This window comes from Centrocercus urophasianus, unplaced genomic scaffold (assembly GCF_019232065.1).
Source record: "Centrocercus urophasianus isolate 14NV4802_14NV808 unplaced genomic scaffold, USGS_Curo_1.0 seq_10, whole genome shotgun sequence".
NCBI classification, from domain to species: domain Eukaryota; kingdom Metazoa; phylum Chordata; class Aves; order Galliformes; family Phasianidae; genus Centrocercus; species Centrocercus urophasianus.
In genome coordinates this window covers 55,080,091-55,100,658 of record NW_024884142.1, presented here as the reverse complement: position 1 = coordinate 55,100,658, position 20,568 = coordinate 55,080,091, and the positions used below count along the sequence as shown (strand labels likewise).

Genomic DNA, 20,568 nt, shown 5'->3' with positions numbered 1-20,568 from the left:
TCACCACTCTTTCAGTCCAAAACTTTCCACTAACATTTAATCTAAATCTTCTCTTTTTTATTTTAAAAACATTCCCCCTTGTCCTATCACTGTCTAACCATGTAAAAAGTTTATTTCCATCATGTTTATATACTCCCATTAACTATTGGAAGGCCACAGTGAGGTCTCCCCACAGCCTTCTCTTTTCTGTGCTGAACAAGCCCAGTTCCTTTAGCCTGTCTTCACAGGGGAGGTGCTCCAGTCCTTGGATCATCTTCACAGCCCTCCTCTGGACCCTGTCCAAAAGCTTCACATCTTTCCTGTGTTGGAGGCCCCAGACCTGGACACGGTACTCCAGCTAATGCCTCACGAGGGCAGAACAGAGGGGGACAATCACTTCTCTCTCGTTGCTGGCCACTCTTCTTCTGATGCAACCCAGAACACCATTCGGCTTTGAGGTTGCAAACCCAGATTGAGTTTACTATGCTCAATAAAAACTATTTTGAGCTGTGTCCAAAAAAATGAATTTACAAAATTTCACGAAGTTTCTAAAGCTTTGGTATTTCTAGAAGATTTCATAATTTGAAAGTACATCTTGTTACAATCCTGTGAGAGATACTGGCCATCACTGCTGCACTGAAAGACTTGCTGTGTAAACAGCTAAGTCAAAAAGAAACAAAAGCAGTTTTGTTGACTTAGCTAACGTCACTTGGAGAAACGTGATAACTACTCCTGTGGAAACAGTCCTCATGTTGATGTCCATAGCATCTCTGAGTCCCTAAGTTCAAGAAGGATAAGGAACTGCTTGAGAGAGTCCAGCACAGAGCCACAAGAATGATTAAGGGAGTGGAGCATCTCCTTTACTTGGAGAGGCTGAGAGCTGGGTCTCTAGCTTGGAGGAGACTGAGGGGTGACTTCAATAATGTTAAATATAAGGGTAAGTGTCATGAGGACGCAGCCAGGCTCTTCTCAGTGGCATTCAGTGACAGGACAAGGGGCAAGGGGTGCAAGCAGGAATACAAGAGGTTCCACATAAATATGAGGAAAAAAAAGGGAGGGTGACAGAACACTGGAACAGGCTGCCCAGAGAGGCTGTGGGTTCTCCTTCTCTGGAGACATTCAAACCCACCCAGTTGTGTTCCTGTGTAACCTGTGTTCCTGCTCCAGCAGGGGAATTGGACTAGAAGATCTTTCAAAGTCCCTTCCAATTTCTGACATTCTGTGATTCTGTGATACTGTAACCTCCACTGTGGAACCCTGCCAGCTACTCCAGCATAACTAGCAGTGTAGACTTGGCTCCTTGTCTCATTGCAAATGAGATTATTTGGGAATTCTTCTTAAACTAACAGAGAGAAAAAAAATAATCTTCTAGCTAGTTACATTCACTGCAGCAAAAATTCTGCACTGCAGGCAAACCAGAGCATTTGGCATGCAGAGATCAGTTTGACACTTTGGCTAAATCTAAGGTCTGATCTGGAAGAAATGTATGTACTGTTGTAAGAAACTGATCACATGCAAGTGAAGATGGATTAGAAAGAAGACAAAGGAAGTGGGGCAAGGAAGTTCTCAGTTGTGTTTCTGAATCTGCACAAAAGAATGACTGAAAATATGCATAGTAAATGGTTTGCAATTGCCTATCAGCACAAAATTGAATGTCTAGGAAAGCCACAAATCAGATACGTAAAAATACAGCAAAGGTTCTGAAAATACTTTTTGTCTCTGAAATTTGTAATATCATTTGCCACAAAGAGTATTTTTCACTGTAAAGTGTTAACTAACAGATACCCACTTACATACGTCAAAAGTGAAAGCACATTAGAACTGTTAGCACTGTTCCAGTGACTTGAATTTAACTTCAAATCCAACAATTATCAAAATAATTTGCTGAATTGCAAATTCCAGATCTAGTGCCATTATACCGCACATATCTAACAGGAACAGAGCTTGAGTACAAAATAACAGTGAGTCTGCTGAATCTGAGAATTAGGAAATGCATTTTTAACTTGTGGCCTTGGTTTACATGACAACAGAATTGCTGTGAGACAATGGAAAGAGAATGCTGCAATGTTGTTTTACATTCACAATAGGATCCATTTTCTTGGGTCAGAAATTAAGGACTACTGTCCTGACAACATTTCCTCAAATAATATAATTTTATATAGTAGGGCTGCACATAGCACATCTTGTATTTACTCTGCATACTTCTCCTTATCCTAAGTTTATAACTTTAGAATCTAAGTAAACAGCTTTACAGTGACAGTACATTCATAGCATATATAGTATTAGCAAAATAATGTCTTATGAACATGTCTTACTCCACTTGAATAGTGTCTTATTCCACTTATTAAAAAAAAAAAAAAAAAAAGTCCTCATAATTGCAGCTGTTTCTTGCTGACAATTTCATGCCCTATGTTCCTTTTTTGAAACATAACCATTTGCTTATTTGTACTATTATTTACTCCCGTGTAACTTCAACTCTATTACTGATACAGCTATGTACTGGCACAAAGGCATAAATCTTTGAATTCTGTGAAAGAGAAAGCCATAGAAATAACTTGGCACAGACTCTAGAGGAAAAGATTTATAATCTCAGCTTAAACAGAAGTTGTTCTGGGACTTTTTGACTGTTTCTTCAGTGAAGAGGACAGAAAGCAAGCATAAAGTAACTTTTACTGAAGGTACTTTGTTGTAACACAAGAAGGGAAGGATAAGATACTGTGTATCTTTACATCTGTGATTCATATGAATTAAGATACATACACAGAAGTATCTTGATTATTGTGAATACACATTCGTGTGTGTGTTGTATTTACATGTGAAACATTTGCTAGAAGAGCAAAATAAAGAGGAACTGCCCGTTTCTCTGAATTCCACTACATTCCACAGCAAAGCAGTCAAGTATGCCAGTTTCCAATACAACTTCAAATACAGGACAAGATCTTAACATGCATAACGTGAAGGACAGTTCAAGAAACAGAATGTATAAAATCAACACATGTGCAACAAACTGTAAGTAAGAAAGAAATCACTCCTGCTGCTGCTCAGCATGTAGGAAATGCCTCATATTTTCCCAGTCACAGACTTGGCTTGCAATGCTGAGCAGCCTGAGGAGTTCAGAGGCAGTTCCTTCGTTTTCCTACAGCCAAGCCCAAATGTTAACGTCTGAGCTCCAGGCAGCACTCGCTAAGCCTTGTACAGCAGACACCAAATAAATGTTTTCTGTAAACACTACTTGCTTTGAATACAGTTACAGAAAAGCTTGGAAAGTTTTTAAGGCAAATTTTCATAAATGCATTATACTATTTGCTACTTCTCCCATTCCTTGACTGTGCCACCGGGAAGAAGTTGCTTGTCCTCAGTCACTGCACATTTACAACCCAAAAACAGCTTGGAAAAGAGAAGCGAGCTTACTTTCTCCTTGCGCCAGCTCTCCACGATCTCGGCGTCGGTGTGACGGCTGTCGAGGGGAGTCAGGCTCTGCGACCAGGCAGCCAGCAGCCCGCCGAACCGCTGCACGGCCTCCTCCAGCCGCGCAACTTGCGTGGCGAACTCCTGCTCCGACACGGCCATTTGGCTCAGCACGTCCCGCAGGCTGCGCTGGCTCTGGAAAGCGCTTTCTTCCCACTGCTTCCAGTCCAACTGCAGGGCCTGCATCTCAGCGGCGAGGAGCTGGCACCCGCCGGCACTCGTGCTGCGCTTCGCTGCGGGAGCTAGCGTCTCCACTCGGCCGAGGCGGCCCGCGCCGATCTGGCGAGAATCTACCAGCTCCTGCAAAGCAACATCGCCATGGTAACAGGCCACAGCTGGGAAGGGGACACGCCACGCGTGGGGCAGCCGCAGTGCTGTGAGCTGCTCCGAGCTGCGGTTCCAGCCGCACCGCTTCGGGAACAGCCGTGCTGCGTGTGGAGCGGCACGAGACCAAAGCGCAGTCAGGAGCGGGTACGTGCTGCGTGCTGATTGCAAAGCCGTTCTGAAACCTCCATAAGCTTAGGGGAGGAATAACTGGTTTAGATACTGAAAAAATACTGCTTAGGTTAAGACGCAGAAAACAACTTTTTTTGCTGATGTTTTAGACAAGGAGCTGTTGGTGCCAGTTTTAAGAACAAAGCTGTGCTGCCCAGAAAAAGCATTCGGCAGCCTACTCGTGATCTGTGATGTGCCATAATTGGTTGCACATGTGGCTTTATGCTTTTGGTTGTTTCTTTCCGAATTCTTTCTACAACGGACTGTTTCAGCCTTACACAAGCTATATGATAATTTGGTAGTTTTCAGCTTTCAAAGTTGGAAAATGCAAGTATTATTCCAGTCACTATGTGCTAAAGTAATGTTATTTATTATCTTGTTAGTGTTATGAACTAGGAACTACTGTCTCCTCCCTCTCTCATATTATACGTGGGGAGTTTAAGCACAAAGGAGGCTAGAAACTATCCAAGAGAATCGACGTGTGTTTTTAAGTTGACCTGGCTGTCTGTAGCCTCCTCTAGTCTGTTCACTGGCCCACTCTTGTGTAGGATCAGGCTAAAACACTGCTTGTATGCTACATTCTGAAATGCATAACTTGCTCTCCATTGAATGCCTAGGAATGAGATGGGAGAGTAAGGAGAATAGATATAGAGAGGCAACCCTTATGCTTCCGGTGTTTTTAAGGAGAATGATCCTTGTACTATTTCATGCATCTCCAATTCATGCAAATCACAAAAGGTTCTATTTTACATTGATTTAGAAGCTGTACTTAAAGAGACAGCAGTTTTAAGGACGAGAACAGGGCAGAGCTCATTAATCAGTTAAGTTACAATCTTCTGTGATGCCTTTGGGCTTCCACTATTGAAAACTGTTTCCATGTATGGGGTGACTAACTCAGGTCTGTTTGTGCTTTCACTACATTAGCTTACTAAAGCTAAGGAAGGGAGGCAATAACACATAGCTTAGAAAGTGTGTTTTCAGCTCACTGGAATGTAGTCCCCACTTCAAATAAACAAAGAACAAGATGGCACAGTTTGAATGCTCTGGATTATAGGTTCTGAATCACAGACGAAATCATGGTAGATAACATTTCTTACATTGATTTTGGCCAACTTTTTCTGTATCACTGATGTATCTCCAGTTGCATCTGACCAGCGATGCAGTTCTTCCTTTGCAGAATGGAGCCAGTCTGTGAATTCATGCACTGCATCGAGGTATAGCAAATGATCCTTCACGATATCTTCCACTTTCTTCATTTTCTCCTATTGTTTAGAAGGAAAAAAAACCCAAAACAAACAAACAAAACAAAACCAAAAAAACAAACCATTAATGTACTTAAACACTTTCCTGGCTTTTGTCCAGATTTTATTGGTATAGAGAGCTGGTCTACATTGTTCTACAAGGAACAAGTTGTGATTTAGGTTTGTCTAGGCAGGAATGCTGGCAGAAACACTGCTCTTATTTAGAAGAAAGTCTCCATACATATTAAGCAGAGTCACAGAGTCCTCCCATATGAGCATTGCAGTTGAGGAGTACTGCTGTTTAAAAGTGCAACAGATGTTTAGGGTGCCAAGTTCTGTTTTAGCCATCACATCAGAAATAGAGGCCATGCCCAAGTCATCTTTTTTGTGCTCTTAGAGGACTCTTTCCCTGACACAAACATGCAATGATAGCATGGTTCCACATCAATATTTTAACATAATCTTCATGTGGAGCCAGTTTACCGTATTATAATCAGATGAAATAGTGTTCTGTTCTAGACTGGCCTTGGGTCTCACTATGTTGATTTGTTATTAAATTCATAAGAATTAACTCTCAGAAATGTTTATCAAAAATAACCAAAAGTGAACTGAGCTAATCATAAGGCTTTCAATAGCTTTCAGTCCTAGGTGAATACATAGATCTAGACCTAAGTGTCCTTAAACTCATTTCAAACAGTTATGAATTAAACAGAAGATATTTTTAATTTTGAATAACTCAACATTCAAATAATGATTTTCAAAATTAATTAGATTATTAAGCTTTGCTGTTCCTTCTGAAAATAATCATCATAATTTCTTGGAATGCTTCCTTGATGGTTATAATTAAACGACTGTGAACTAAAGTTAATCCTCAAAGTTTTCAAATCTTTATGCTTTTGATGCAACAAACATGAAAGAAAATGTTCACATGTGTCTGACTTAAAAAAAATAAACATAATCTTAAGGCAGTAAAAGAGCCCCATGGTAGGCAAATACACACCTTATTTACTTCATTTGTACCAAACTATAACACCATTAGAGCAAGAGCATGGAGGGAAAAACAATTTGAGTAGGTCTCCTCTTCTGGCACTGGCTTCTACCAGTTTCAGTCAGTACTATTCTCTCTCAGAGAAAAGACTACAAACTTGTCAGTAAGTCCTGCCATTACAGGAAGTGGAGAAGGGAGCAGCAGCTTTTCCTGGCATATCATGAGGCCAGTCTTATCCCGTCCTCTCTCTGTGGCACCAATTCTTTTCTCAGCTTGGTGGCCCTGTGCTGCTGTAGGATTACTGCTGCCCCACAGATGATGAATTTACCACATTTCACAGTCCTGTTCTCCACAGAGCAGAGGACAGACAGCCACCAGAAACACAGCACAGCCTCAGATTGGCAGGAGGAGACATAATACGTGTTCTGATGCAAGCAAAGTAGAGATACCTGCACCACATACTCAGCACATGAGAAGTGCTCTGCTGGGTCTGACTACTGACTCATCCAGCCAAATATTCTCCACAGCATCATTTATGGATAACACACAAACCTTGCAAACGTGTGGTCAGTTTCCCTTATACTTCTGTGACATTTACAATTACTAGATTAAGAACATAAGAAAGTTCATGCCTACTCCTTTTCTTCAGTGTGTGTTTGTAAATATATTGTCAGTTGCTTTGCCCATCTCCTTTTTAAAACTCCTGATAATAATACATAGCAGCAGATTGTGGAAGTTTGCTTACCTCTACTTTAAAGAGTGGAGACATCACTAAAAAAAAAATCCACTAGGTTTAATAAATACCTTTTCAAACAGTCAGATTTGGTGACTAAAATTTTTGTATAACCATTACCTTCATTATAACCTGTGACTGCATTTCTCCCTCAGCTTTCTTCACTTCAAAAAGATGAATCCTACCCTGTATATGCTCCTCTCGTAACAATTCAATTTACAAAATAAATCACAAAAAAAATGTGATTTTTTGTGGTCCCTTGGATTGTAAGTGCAAGTTCTGAATTCAGAATCATGCAATCAAGTTTCAGATATTTTTACCCCCCAACAGATACTGCCTTATATTTATCTTCATTGAAGTACACCAACCACCTCTTTGCCCACATGCTCATATTTTTGACAGTTCCTTTGGAATTGTCATTGGACTGTCCAAGATAACTGCATATTATTTCCAAGAGTCACTCTGCACTCCCTTTTCCAGGCACCAAAAAAGAAGTTAAACAAAACTAGCTCCCATATAGTTTGTTGGAGAATCAAAGTTAAACCCAATCCAAGTAAACCCAAGTTAACTCTTCTCCATTCTGAAACAACCACTAGCCTTTTCTTCCTACTCTGGAATACATTTTTACTCCATCAAAGAACTTTCTTCCAATGCTGTGGTAGCTTACCTTTCTCCCTTTCTCATATAGCCTTTTTTGTGGAACCTTGTCAAAGGCTTTTAGAAAACCCAGAACCCACTCTATCACTTTTTTTTGTTTTGTTTTTTTTTTGTTTTTGTTTTTGTTTTTTGTTTTTTGTTTTTTTTTTTTTTTTAATGTGCTTATTGGCATTTTAATATTACTCCAGCATATTTGTGTTCTGGTTTCTGCGGAGACTGAGCTGATTTTTCCTTCATAGTGTCTGGTATGATGCTATGGCTTAACTTCAGGGGAAAAACAATACTGATAACAAAACAGTTTTTTTAGTCATTGCTGAGCAGTGCTGTGCTGAGCCAAGGACATATCAACTTCTCATTACTGTCCTGTCAGTGAGGAGGGGTGAGAGGGCACAGGTTGCTGGAAGGGGACAGAACCAGAATAACTGACCTAAACTGGCCAAAGGGACCTTGCATGCCATATGACATCATGCAGAGAAAAACTTAAATGGTGAGAAACTGGCCAGGCAGGCAGCTGCTGCCTCAGGACTGGCTAGGCATTGGATGTTGGGTGGTGAGCAATTGTTTGTGCGTCATTTGTTTTGTCATAGAACATAATATATATGATAATATATATTATAACTGTTATCCTTTTTTTTTTCTTCCCTCCCCCCCCACATCCCTCATCTTAGAAAGTAATTTCTATCTCAACCCATCCATTCTAATTTGCTTTTTTCCCCCCAGTTTTCTTCCCCATCCCACTAAGAGGAGGACGAGTGACTGAATGACTGTGTGCTGATCACCTGCCTGCCAATTTAAACCACAACCATTTGTTAAAGTTATGCTTTCCAGATACCAAACTGCAGTCTATATTTATCCAATACTGTCCTCCAATTTCATTATTGAGTGCAGCCCTCCAGTGACTTCAGCCATGCTCATAAGACTGCAGTTCCCCATAGGGCCTCCCTTGAAGCTGGCACTGACACAGGCTGGCAGAGTGACCCCTCCTTGGCCAGCTTTTTAGTGCTTTCTGTTTGAGCATTTCTCAAGAAACCACAGCTGAATGCCATTTGCCTAAGGGTAGTTATTAATATCTAATTCCTTGGTTTAAGATTTCCCATATGTTTAACAGAAAACTCTCTCTCTTGCCTGCCTGCTGTAACAGAAATCCAGGTGTGAGAATATCCTCAATGCCTTCAGTAGAAAGGTACAATGCAAATTCTTGGAGCTTCTCTGGTACAGCTTTTTTTCCCTGGGTGCATCTTTGACCTCTGATTGTCAGCAGTCCCAGCAATTCCCTAGATTGTATCCTGGTTTAGATAGATTTAAAGAGCAATCTGCCATAAGCTTGATGCAGCATCTCCTTCCAGAAGAAGACGTTAAAGTCTGTATACAATTTCTTGTCCACATCTGGCCTGTTTTGTAGAACAAGATGTGTACAGCTATTCCCAGACAGTCAGTCCATCTGGAAGACTCTAGTCCAGTTAAGACAAGTAATTGTTGAAAGAAAAATAATCTGTTCTTAAACCCACACATAGGATTTTTATTTTAATTTTGAGGAACAAGGAAAATTGCCCAAGAAATTAAATTTATTGATGTATATAGATTTTAGGAGACACTGCCATGCTAACTTGTGATGCTTTCTTTGTACACAAGTTTAAACAATTTTAGTGGATCAATTTTTATATTGTTCCAACTTCAATACTCCTGAAAGAAGCAGTTAGACAAGCATGAAAGTGCGCTAATTCTCTAGAAATAGGATTTGTTTTTTCCAACTGGAAAGAGTAAAGAAAGCAAAAGTTCATCATAGAAAAAACCTGTCAGTGTGCGATTAGGTGGTAATTACAAACAAGAGAAATCTTACCCCAGAAATTAAAGTGAAAAAGACAGAAGCAAACTTGTATTACACTTTTTGGCTTTCCTATCTACGTTATAAAAAACAAAGAAACAAAAATGCACAGATTTTTTTCTAAGCAAGTAAATTCATGTATTCTACATTTAATGTTTCTTCCTATCAGATAACTCGTTAGGTCTTCTGTTTTGCTGTGTTTTTTTTTTTTCACTTTGGCTTTCTTTATTTTACAGACAGCATATTACTTCAATGTAGGACATCAGCAGTATTCTCAATACATGAAAACCCAGACAGTACTTCCTATCAGATTGCTAAAGGTGTGTATATTGTTTACTTCAATCTCACAGCAACATTTGTTTCTTATTATGTGGCCTCCTGCTGGTGTAAAGATGCTGATGTGAAGATGCAGACAATCTCAGAACTACTGTTACCATTCTGATTTTCATGGTGGAAGGGCTTCGTGAGCTGCTTTATCTTTCCTTAGAAACCAAATAGTGTACCAGTATAACAACTGCAGTGATTAATGACTTGAAATAACACAAAATACTAGCATATTTTTGAAAATAATATTTCTCTTTCTGACCATATTTTCTGCTCGAGGAGACATTCCATTTTTATCTTTCTAGGTTAATGTGTGCTAGGAATGAAAAAAAAAAAAAAAAAAAGAACTAGATGAAAATAAATATGGAATACTCTCCAAAGTATTATCGTATACATGAAGCTATTATTGTATATGTTAAACTAGGAATAAAACATATGCTCTTCAATGTTCAAAAAATCATAACCGTACCAGTTTCAATTTCCAATATTTTTTGCATTCCACTGAATATTTAGTAAACTACACACAACACTTTTATTAGATTCAACTATAACAAAAGGCAAGACTATTCAAATACATTCTGTCTTTCAGGCACTATAAATGAAGAAAAATCAAAAATTTAGCCTTATATACAATTGTTTAAGAATTTTACCTGAAATGGAAGCCTTTTCCTTTATCTTACCTTGGCTACAGTTGTGATGTCATTAAACTGTGTTTCCAGTTCTTCTTGAGCTGCTGCTCCAAAAGAATCATCCTCGGTTTTTTTGTAAAGTTCTGCAGTTTTTTCAGCAAGTTGCTGGAAATCACCAGAGTGATCCTCTATCTCAGAAACAATAGCCTGGAAGTAGTCCAGCTGTGCAAACTTCTCCTTCAGACCTATCTGTGGTTCTAAAGGCTGCTCCACTTTGTGATCCAGTTTCTCTAACCACTGCTCCAACTGGCTTTTCTTTTCCAAATACTCATTCCATTGGCTGATGAGGGACTCTAAGCAGCTTACATTAAAAGAAACATATGCATTACAGATGAGAACTTTCAAAAGGTCTAAGCAAAAAATGTCTATTTATACCGTTAGACTGTGTAGTCATCTATAATATGTTTAGAATATGCTGTTTCCTCCATCTTGTTTTAGTTTTCTTTATCAGCTTAAATCCAAGATATTCTAGAATTTGTGTGTTCTTTGCACTACTGCTACATATAACCTGATAAAACTGCTTCTCTAGTACAGGTTACATGAGCAACATATCTGTCTCATGCTAATGAAATACATATTTCATTGTCTGCATAGCAAAGTAAAACATAGAGCATTAGTGAAGCTTATTATGATCACAGAAATAAAACGTAAAGTTATTGACTATTAAATTGTATTCCAGAGACTTTTTGAAGAATAAGTCAGTTATATATAGTCCATTTTACCACTAATAATAAATATATATATTTACCATTAATACTGAGAAAATATGTATTCTTTTATATATATATATTTATATATATATTTATATATATATTTATATATATGTATATACACCTTTCTTTATATATTGCTCCTCCTAGCAGATCTCCCAGTCTCTCTGGGACTTGTATTGAGGAATGCATTTCTGATTCCATTGGACTTAGCAGGAGTCATGACTATGGTAAGGATTTCATTCAAAATATGATAGTCTCCCCTAATACACACAATATTTTATGACATAAATTTTTGAAGTTAGAATAAAACCATAAAGCATCCCATTACAAATTTCTAGATCAAAATGTATTACTGTTTTTGACTATAAGAGACATCAATTTTAATTGAAGAACTCCTGTTTACCTGTATCATAGCCCCTTCCATAACTGATATTAAAGACAGAGATACGTTGGCACTTAGCTGTTTAAAGTACAGACCTATGACAGTTTTCTGATGCAGAGAAAACTTTGATGTTATTAGAAAGCTAAGGAAATAGGATCATGCAGAAGTCCATTTTCTATCCAACATTGATTAGGAGGATGGAACTTATATTGCTTGTAAAACTCATAGATGATAAATAGGGAAGGGCTGCTGCTAGCTTGAATAACAGAATTTAAATGTCAGATGTTCAAAGAAATGAAAGGAGGGTGGAATTTGGTAGTGAAAAAGTATCTTTGCATAGGAAGAGGTAATCAGATCTACAAATACAAAAATTGAGAATAGCCTGGTTTAGTACAACGGAAAGCAATTCAGAGATTTCAGAGGACAAAAAATAAAATAAATTTAAGTAATATGGTCCAACTGGAAACAAAGGAGAAACTTGTTCTAGAACAGATTGGTAAGAATGATGAAGGAAATCAAAAGTAATGATATTCTATTCAGAAATTATATTGTGTCAAATGCAGGAAAACATAAACCTACTTTCAATTACTATCTTTTCTGAATATTAGATCCTCCTGCATGACATATTAGATTGCATGAGGAATGACTGTGTAATCGGAGACAGCCAGCACAGCTTCACCAGGGGAAGGTTGTTCCTAACCAATCTGGTGGCCTTCTATGATGGAGTGACAGTACTGATGGACAAAAGGAAAGCAACTGAAGCTATTTACCTGGTCTTGTGCAAGACCCTTGACATGGTCCCCCACGACATCCTTATCTCCAAATTGGAGGGATGTGGATTTGATGGGTAGACCACCTAGTGGATAAGGAATTGGTTGAAAGGCCACAGACAAAGGGTGGTGATCAATGGTTGTATGTCCAAGTGGAGGCTGGTAATGAGCAGCATCCCCCAGAGGTCTGTCTTAGGACCGGTGCTCTTTAACATCTTCATCAGTGACATCAATGATAGAATTGAGTGCACCCTCAGCAAGTTTCTGATGGCACCAAGCTGAGCGATGCGGTTGACACAATGGAAGGAAGTGATGCCATTCAGCGGTACCTCAAAGATGGGCCTGGGAGTATATAGTGGGTTTCAACACAGTAAAATGCAAGGTTTTACACTTGGGCCAGAGGAATCCCAGGCACATATATACAGACTGGGAGGAACAATCCTTGAGAGCAGCCCTACAGGGAAAGACCTAGGGGTCCTGGTAGATGAAAGAGTGGGCTCCTGTGTGCTGTAAGATACTACTCTTTGGTGCTAAGCAAGGTGTCAGGGTTTGACCCATGTTTTTCAGTGAGTTTTACCTCTGCCAGCTCATGGATGTGCTGATGATGTCATTCCATACATCCTTCAGTTTTTGTAGCTCTGTCTGTATCACCTTTTGTCCTTCCTCATTGCTGCTTCTAAGTGCTTGTTCTCCTTTGCCAATAGCCATGTTCAGCTTAACTTCACCATCTCCTTTGAGTAAGAGAATCTCCTGTGGGGCAAAATAAATCAAAATGTTAAGTGCAATCTGCTGGCAGCTGAAGGCTGTCATTCTTTCAGCAGAGAACACAATTTCTGAACTCGTTTACCCTTGACAAACATGTCCAGAATGAATTCCTGTTTTTCTAGGTGTCTATCCCTTATTATATGCAAGGAATCTGGTGGTTTTCCCTACAGTTACACAGGTATTTCACTGTCTTAGTCATCCTAAAATATTGCTTACATTGCAGCAGATAATGAGTATTTCAAGGACTGCACAGAAAGACAGCAGCACACAGCTTGACTAATCTTTCCAACTGATGTCTATCTAGCCTGTTCTCGAAAACCTCCTGTAATATATATATGCCACAGGCTTTCTAGGTGAATAATTTCAAGGCTTTCTCCATTAGACAGCTTTTGAATCTGAATACACACTTCCACAGTTGGTCATTCCTCTTTAAATATAATACCTCACATCCCTCTCCATTAAACTTCGTCCTGTTTCTCACATTGCATCTCCCAGCTTAAGGTGGTTTTAAATTCAAATCATCTTCTTTATAACAGTGTAAAAATACAATACAAAAATACAAAAAAAAAAAAACAAAACCAAAAAACAACAACAAAAAAACCCCATTCCTCTTCCATTGATGTGGCCCTCACATAGTTATAATCTTGATGATACATAAAGTTCAGTCCTACTATTCTTTACCTGAATTTGTGTCAGACGTCGCTCTAGCGTGGCTTTGCTACCAACTGTACTCTCAGCCAAGGCCAGTTTTTCTTGAACCTCTTTCACCCATGACCACATGCTCTGTAGTGCTTCCTCCAGAGTGAGGTGCTCCTGGAGTGCAAGTTGACATGTTCGCAGCTTGTCCTTGACAGTTTTGACCATGTTTTGATAATTGGTGAGATGTTGAGAGGCCAGGCGCACTTCCCTTCCTGCACCATGTCCTTCCTCATTTAAAGCCTGTGCAATTTGGGCCAGCTTTTCGCAAGATTCCCTGAAAGAAAGAATTGAGATTGCAAATCAATTTCAAAAAGCATATGACATTGTTGTAGCAACTATGAGAAGTTACGAAGACTGTTCACATAATCACATACTCCACCAGTGTTAGAGATGGTAGTTAACAGAAAATGTAGCTGGGAGAGATTTAAAAGAAATATTGTATACTGATTCATATATTTACTTGTGAATAGGGCAATTTATTGCAGATTTTGATGCTCCAAATTGTGATACTGAAATCTTTCTTTTGCACATTTAAATAAAAAGCTAACTTATTTTCTTTATGGCTCTCAGACTTCCAGTTCTGCATGAGTTACTACCTTTCTGCACGTTCCAAAGCTTCTCAGCAGTTTATAGACTTAGGTGGGAATGCATGATGGTCAGGCCATTTGCCCAGGATTAGATACTGAATCTGGGGTTGGGTAGAAGGCTCAGTAAAAAGGATTAAAACTCTGGCCTTACACAGCCTCAATCTCAAACTTCCGGATAACCTATGATTACAGGAATTTACATCAGACCAAGATGTCTTACATCAGGCTCAAGTAGACAATGACCAAGTGCTTCCTTTTAGCGTGTTGTGAGGCAAGAACTACTTGACTACCACTTGAACTACTTTACTGCTATTTCTTTTATATCTTGACAAACCAAATAGCAATTTTAAAAAGTTTGTAAAACCACAGTATACTAAAAATGGCAATTACTTCATCACCCACTGGCTAAGTCTGAATTCTAGAAATATTTCACTGCCGATGTGGATGCTATTTGAGCTCTTAATACAAATTCAACTGTATCAGATCCAACTAATCTGGTCAGATATGAATTTCACAGAACAGAAAGAAAGAAAATTTTATAAATGGATATGGTATGTTTTTACTATTCCTTCTACTAAATGTTTTTAACAGAGGAAAAAAAATAAGAGTATATTAAGAAATGTACCTTGAAGCCAGCAACTCTTCCAGAAACTTTTCTACTTTCTGCACCTCCTTTTTCTTCTCAGGAATAAGCTCTTTGACCTCTCCTAATGCTTCTGTGCTCATTCTTTCTTCCATGTCATGTATCCACAGGCTGAATTTCTTGTGCTGTTCTTCAAAGCTACAGATTAGATAAATATTCCCTTAATTTCTTGAGGGGAGTGAAGTTAGTAAGAAGTTAACTCAGTTCTTTCAGTATCCACAAGACTGAGAAAACAAAGCTAGGTATCAATTTCATTCTTAGCGAATAGGAGTTGTACAAAACATAATTCCACAGTGACTAGTAATCTAAAAATATTCGGCAACTCTCTAAAAACGTTCAGGAAAATCATGGGAACTGCATGAGAAAAGTAGCCTTCAAAATTTAAAGTGGCAGTACTTTTATTTACTACTAGTCTCAATGAAGACAGTAAAAAAGAAAAAATATTCCCAGATCCTTATAATAATATTGTCCGAGACAAATGAACAAACAGATGGAAATGGGCTTTTACTCAGTACTGACACACACAGTACCTGAAGTTTTGTGTTTTCAGCTTCACTGACAAAATAAGTGGAATCTGGACTGTTGAGAACTCAACTCAGTATGCTCTGCACCCAAGTCCCTGATTGTAAACTTTTTACTTATATGAAGGCATGTCATCTCATCTTGATCTCTTACCCTTTATTGCTACACTAAATTTGCTTTCAGCTAGCAGCAGTTTTGAATCTAATTATACTTAAAAGCATTTAAACTCTCAAAATTCCAATTAAAAGGGCTAAATTAAGAATGTTTTCTTACTAGCTTTTTGGGAAATATGTTCATTTGGAATGGTATAGGACAGGCATATGCTTTGTAGAAAGCACACACTATCTTCAAACATCCAGGCAGAACCTGAAAATTCATTTTTTCATTCCAGGAAATTGCATTTAAATTACTGAGATTTCAACTATTTATTTGGGATCATATGAGCTCACAATTCTTCCTCATATATGACCTGTTTTTTGTTTGTTGCTAAATATTTCCAAAGAAAAAGAGCAAACAGAATTAGTTAACAGTAAATTGCAATTGTATTTCTACAGCTTGAAAATTTCATGCAGTCTATCTGCAACTCACCTTCCCAGGTATGAGGCACAAGCTTCCAGAGCCTGCTTATCATTCAGACACTGACTGAGGAATTCTTTGAAGTTCTGATTAGACTTTGCTACTTGCTCCTGAATATGGATCACAGCTGGTTGAGGTAAGCAAGTGTACAAGTTTTCTCCTTCCTTGGAGGCAGCATCTAACTTGTTTTGCCCCTCACTGAGGGAATCTAGCACAATCTGTATGGTGAAAGAACACTGTTCAAACTTTCAAGACTTAATAAAGACAAGCAAAATTTATATTATAAGTGGTTAGATTTTAATAAGCTAGGAACCATGTCTGGTGAGGAAAAAATTCCAAGTAGAAAGTTCAAATAAAGTGTTTTAAGTGGTACTACAATTCACAAAGCTCAATTTTCCTATCACAAAGTAGTTCTGTCTTCTCTGAAGTAAGCTGAAAATAATAGGTATTTTAGAAATTACGTTAGCTGTTTATATATTATATTTATAGAATATTTATCTAATATATAATTTTATAATATATTTTATATATTTGTAAAATTATATTTATATAATATATAAAAATATTATATATTATATTATATAGCCGTTTACATTAGCTGTCTGCTATATTTGTTCTCTATCCCAGCAAAAAATCAATACAGGCTATATTTGACACAACATGGTTCATCTGAAGTAGAAAGTATAGAAGGAATAGAAAAAGGAAAAGAATGAATGCAAAACAAAAAAAATGAAACAATAAAAATCACAAACAAGAATGATTCGGTTATACATAAACTTCAGTCCGATCTTTCAGAACAGTAAACAATTTCCACTGTATTTCCTCTAAAGTATGCATTGCTGTGTTGATTTATTTTTATATTATTTTTCAGAAATAAAATCAGTGAGTACGATGGTTTCTACAAATTATTTAAGAGAGAAAATTTGATATCTATGCATAGTTATATCACTTGTTACTGGTTTTTGATTTGTTAACTATACCTGCAAATCATGCAGCTTTGCCTCTATGACTTTGCTATCTCCAGACCTGTCAGATAATTCTTTTACTGCAGCCTTCACATCAGAAAACCATTCCTGGAATTCTTGCATAGTATCTATTTAATAAAAAAGAATAAAGATTGTATTTTTTTTTACAAAGCATCTTTATCACAATACTGCTGATCCAGCTGCCTTTCCCACTTAATTTATCCATCTGGTCCCCCAGGTAAAAGCTAAAAGGATGAATCTCACTGTCTTCAGTGACCTTGGGTAGCACAATTCACAAAACATCCAAATAGAACACTTACACTGGGCTTCTCTTTATAGTTGATGGGAAAGACAGACAATTCCAGGCTGCTATTTATTCCAACTTAACGTTAGATAAACATCTAGGTTAGTATCTTAATGTCTAAGATATAAAATTGCCTGTTTCTCTCCAATGATTTTTCAGGAAGCCCAGGAACTTCTTCAGATGGGAACTTACTATCTCCATTTGGCTAAATAAATTTCCAACTGGTGAATACTCAAAGTGTTTGTGTGTAGTAGAGATGAATACTAAAACAGGAGAATCTGAGACTATGAAGCAGCAACATACATAGCTATTGAAGAAAGTAAGCTTGCCTTTCAGAAATATTTTATGTTGAATTCTGTTTTTGTATAATGCTTGGTTTTGTAGCAAATGGGATATGGCAATCTGTTAACTTTTTGAAAGGCTGCATACAAAAATAACGTTATAATTGCAAATGACATCACTGGAAACTCAGGCAGGCTCCCAAATGATTCATGACTGTGGGCTAATGGTTTGTTAGCAAGACTCACAGAGGAAATGTTTTTCCAAGCACTCTTGTATGTTGGCCTGTGTTCTGGAACAGAGCTGATTCACAGCTTCATACTTCTTTATTAGTGAAGTGACAGTGCCACCAAGAGTTTCTAGCTCTACAGAATGGTACTTGCGACACAGTCTGTTGAGGTTCTCACGGGTTGAATCAATGCTGCTCTGCTGGAGCTGCAGGTCTTTTTGTGTTTCCTGAAAATGAAGTTATAACACAAATATGACATCTGTAAAGAAACAATAGAGCCCTCTACTTTCTCAAGCATTCTTTCTCCTCCTTTATGCTCTTTCCTTTTATGGTGCGTTACAAGTACTAATCATAATCAACAGAAGTACTGGATCAAGGTTCCTGAATTTTCCAAATGAGATGAATTCTTGAAACTAAACAGTCAGCACAGAAATATGAAAGTGCTATTTCACATGGCTTGATATTTTATTTTTAAAATAATAAGTGTAAAGCATGTTGAATAACAATAATAATTTTCAGCACAGTTTGGAATTACACCTGAGATGCACTATGACATTGGAATTTGCTGGGACTTCTGAATGAAAGGAAGTTTTTGTCAGACTAGAGAGGAATATTCATCATCAAATTGAATTTCAATTGGCTGGTATATCAGCATTAACCCAAGCTCATAATGGAAAAAATCTCAGCATGGTTTGTCACAAATACACCTCTAAGGTATTTACTTTTTTTAACAAGTGAAAATGAAATATAAAGCTTAACTGTTGTACCTAGCTAGTAAAAATTCCAACAAAAAACAAAGTTAATCTCATTAAGAAAAAAGTATGTTCATTTTCTTCAGCACTGACCTTTACTAGATTTAGAGCTTCAAGGTCCAGGTTACGTGAGCATCTTAAAAGTGTCTCTTCCGTTTCTATTAACCAGTGTGTCATCTTGTCAATAAACTTCTGTAACTGCATCTTCTGGGAAATGAAATCTTTTAGTGTCTCTTTTGCTGTCTGTGACATTTCTTTGGCATGTTCCAGTTTTTGCCTTAAATCTGATTCTATAAACTAAAAGCAAAGTGTTAATTTTTAAAACATTTAAATTAAAAAAAATACACACTATACATTTTACCAATTAAAAGTAAACCAAAAACTCGTAAGTTCATATCCACAACTATTCTACTGTATATATGTGCATTTTATTATATTTATCACATTCAGCAATTAGATATTTGCAAAATAACATGCTCTAGGTTTTGTGTTATGAGTGATCAGATATTCAATTTATTATAAACATAACTTAAATCTGAAGCTTCTGAACCGCTCACACAAAGGAAACATTTAGGAGAAAATAAGCATTTCCACACAGTTTAAGCATCTTCAGACTACAGGGTTCTGTTCTATAATTAGGCTAATGTTTATGATCACTGCATAATATGGACAAGACATGAGTGTTAGATTATGTTCAGTTAAAATCTGATATATATTTTAAAAGTAATTGTGTATTATTACATTTTCCTGGAAATATCTGTAGAAATCACAGAAGTCAGTTTATCTTATAATACTTCTGACATACTGAAAGCTTAGTTCTTGCATACCAATTTCCTTTTGAAATCTAACATCTAAAATAGTCATATTGTTGTTTTGCATGTGCCCAAAATATGGACCTACCCAGTCACAAAAGTTCAGCAGCTCACTTTCAGTGACCTGTTTTACTCCACTTTAGTAACAGCTAGCTCAGTGCATTAATTTCAGACTACTAAATAATAATTCTGGTTTGATAAATACACATACTTCCACTGCATTATAATTATTTTAAGGAGGCAAAATGTGTTCGTGCTCACATATGATTTGGCTTAAGGTTGTACATTGTAGAGATTATCTGAATCAGATTTGTCCAGCTACCTTCTGAGGTACTTATTCAATTTTGACTTGATAAAAATACTTTTACACCTCTAGTGTTCAATTACTTCATGGCATTCTTTTTCAGAAAAGTCTAAAATGAAGAATATGGAAAAAAACATACAACAAACTGATGCCCACAGAGTGTTGTATCTGTCGCCTTCAAAGAAAAAGGCAGTACAGGAGAGACAGAAATTTCAAAAGGAGTTTCTTCTTAGCCATTTGAACAGTCTGTGAATCACAAGAACTTTGTTTTACCTGGAGATCTGCAGGAGGCTCTTGACTATGAGTCAGTTCTTTGAGTTCTGAAATTTTAGAGCTAAGCTCCTCCAACTTCTGTTCTTTATCCTTGACTTGAGACTGTCAAAGAGATTTAGTCAAAGTTTCATACCATACTATAAGGTTTAAAATCTTCAGAAGACTGCTCTATTAACTGTTGTATTGCCTTTCATTTTACCAGTATTTAGCAACTAGCAGCAAATACAATTCTATTGGTTTCCTTCACTAAAACACTACTATTTCTTTTCCTTCATTTGACTTACTTCAGAGATCTCTTCCTCTCTATTAAATAATCACACACATTTTCAATATTTAAAAGGCTCTAATAGTTTTAGTATCATAAATAATAAAGCTGAATAAAAATGGCAATGTCATTGTTTATTTCACTGGAAAAATCTACTGTTGTTGTTAGATTCCATTTAGTGTCATGCACAGTATAACACATTCCATCTGGTTTTAATTAAGGAGAATGGAGCTCAAAAAAAAAAAAAAAAAATAGACACAGAACTAAATGTCAAAAATTAAAAATAAGAGCTAACTTAAAAATGCTGTTGTATACACACTCACACATCA

General features: G+C 37.3%; 1 protein-coding gene and 1 long non-coding RNA gene across 2 annotated transcripts in view; one reads left to right on the top strand and one right to left on the bottom strand.

Annotated features, from left to right (window-relative positions):
- Positions 1 to 20,568, bottom strand: part of SYNE1 (spectrin repeat containing nuclear envelope protein 1) — a 274,529-nt gene that overhangs the window by 145,455 nt on the left and 108,506 nt on the right. Inside the window, exons 43-53 of the mRNA XM_042812608.1 lie at positions 19,975 to 20,076; positions 18,679 to 18,882; positions 17,853 to 18,060; positions 17,037 to 17,149; positions 16,069 to 16,274; positions 14,941 to 15,096; positions 13,711 to 14,002; positions 12,842 to 13,014; positions 10,391 to 10,700; positions 5,040 to 5,204; positions 3,391 to 3,747 (exon numbers count right to left, since the gene is read on the bottom strand). Of these exons, the coding sequence (XP_042668542.1) occupies positions 3,391 to 3,747; positions 5,040 to 5,204; positions 10,391 to 10,700; positions 12,842 to 13,014; positions 13,711 to 14,002; positions 14,941 to 15,096; positions 16,069 to 16,274; positions 17,037 to 17,149; positions 17,853 to 18,060; positions 18,679 to 18,882; positions 19,975 to 20,076 (2,286 nt within the window). The remainder of the gene's footprint in view (positions 1 to 3,390; positions 3,748 to 5,039; positions 5,205 to 10,390; positions 10,701 to 12,841; positions 13,015 to 13,710; positions 14,003 to 14,940; positions 15,097 to 16,068; positions 16,275 to 17,036; positions 17,150 to 17,852; positions 18,061 to 18,678; positions 18,883 to 19,974; positions 20,077 to 20,568) is intronic.
- Positions 3,850 to 16,192, top strand: LOC122157200. The gene is made up of 4 exons (XR_006167805.1): positions 3,850 to 3,918; positions 9,623 to 9,706; positions 11,263 to 11,339; positions 16,035 to 16,192. It is a non-coding gene; the product is annotated as an uncharacterized LOC122157200 (long non-coding RNA).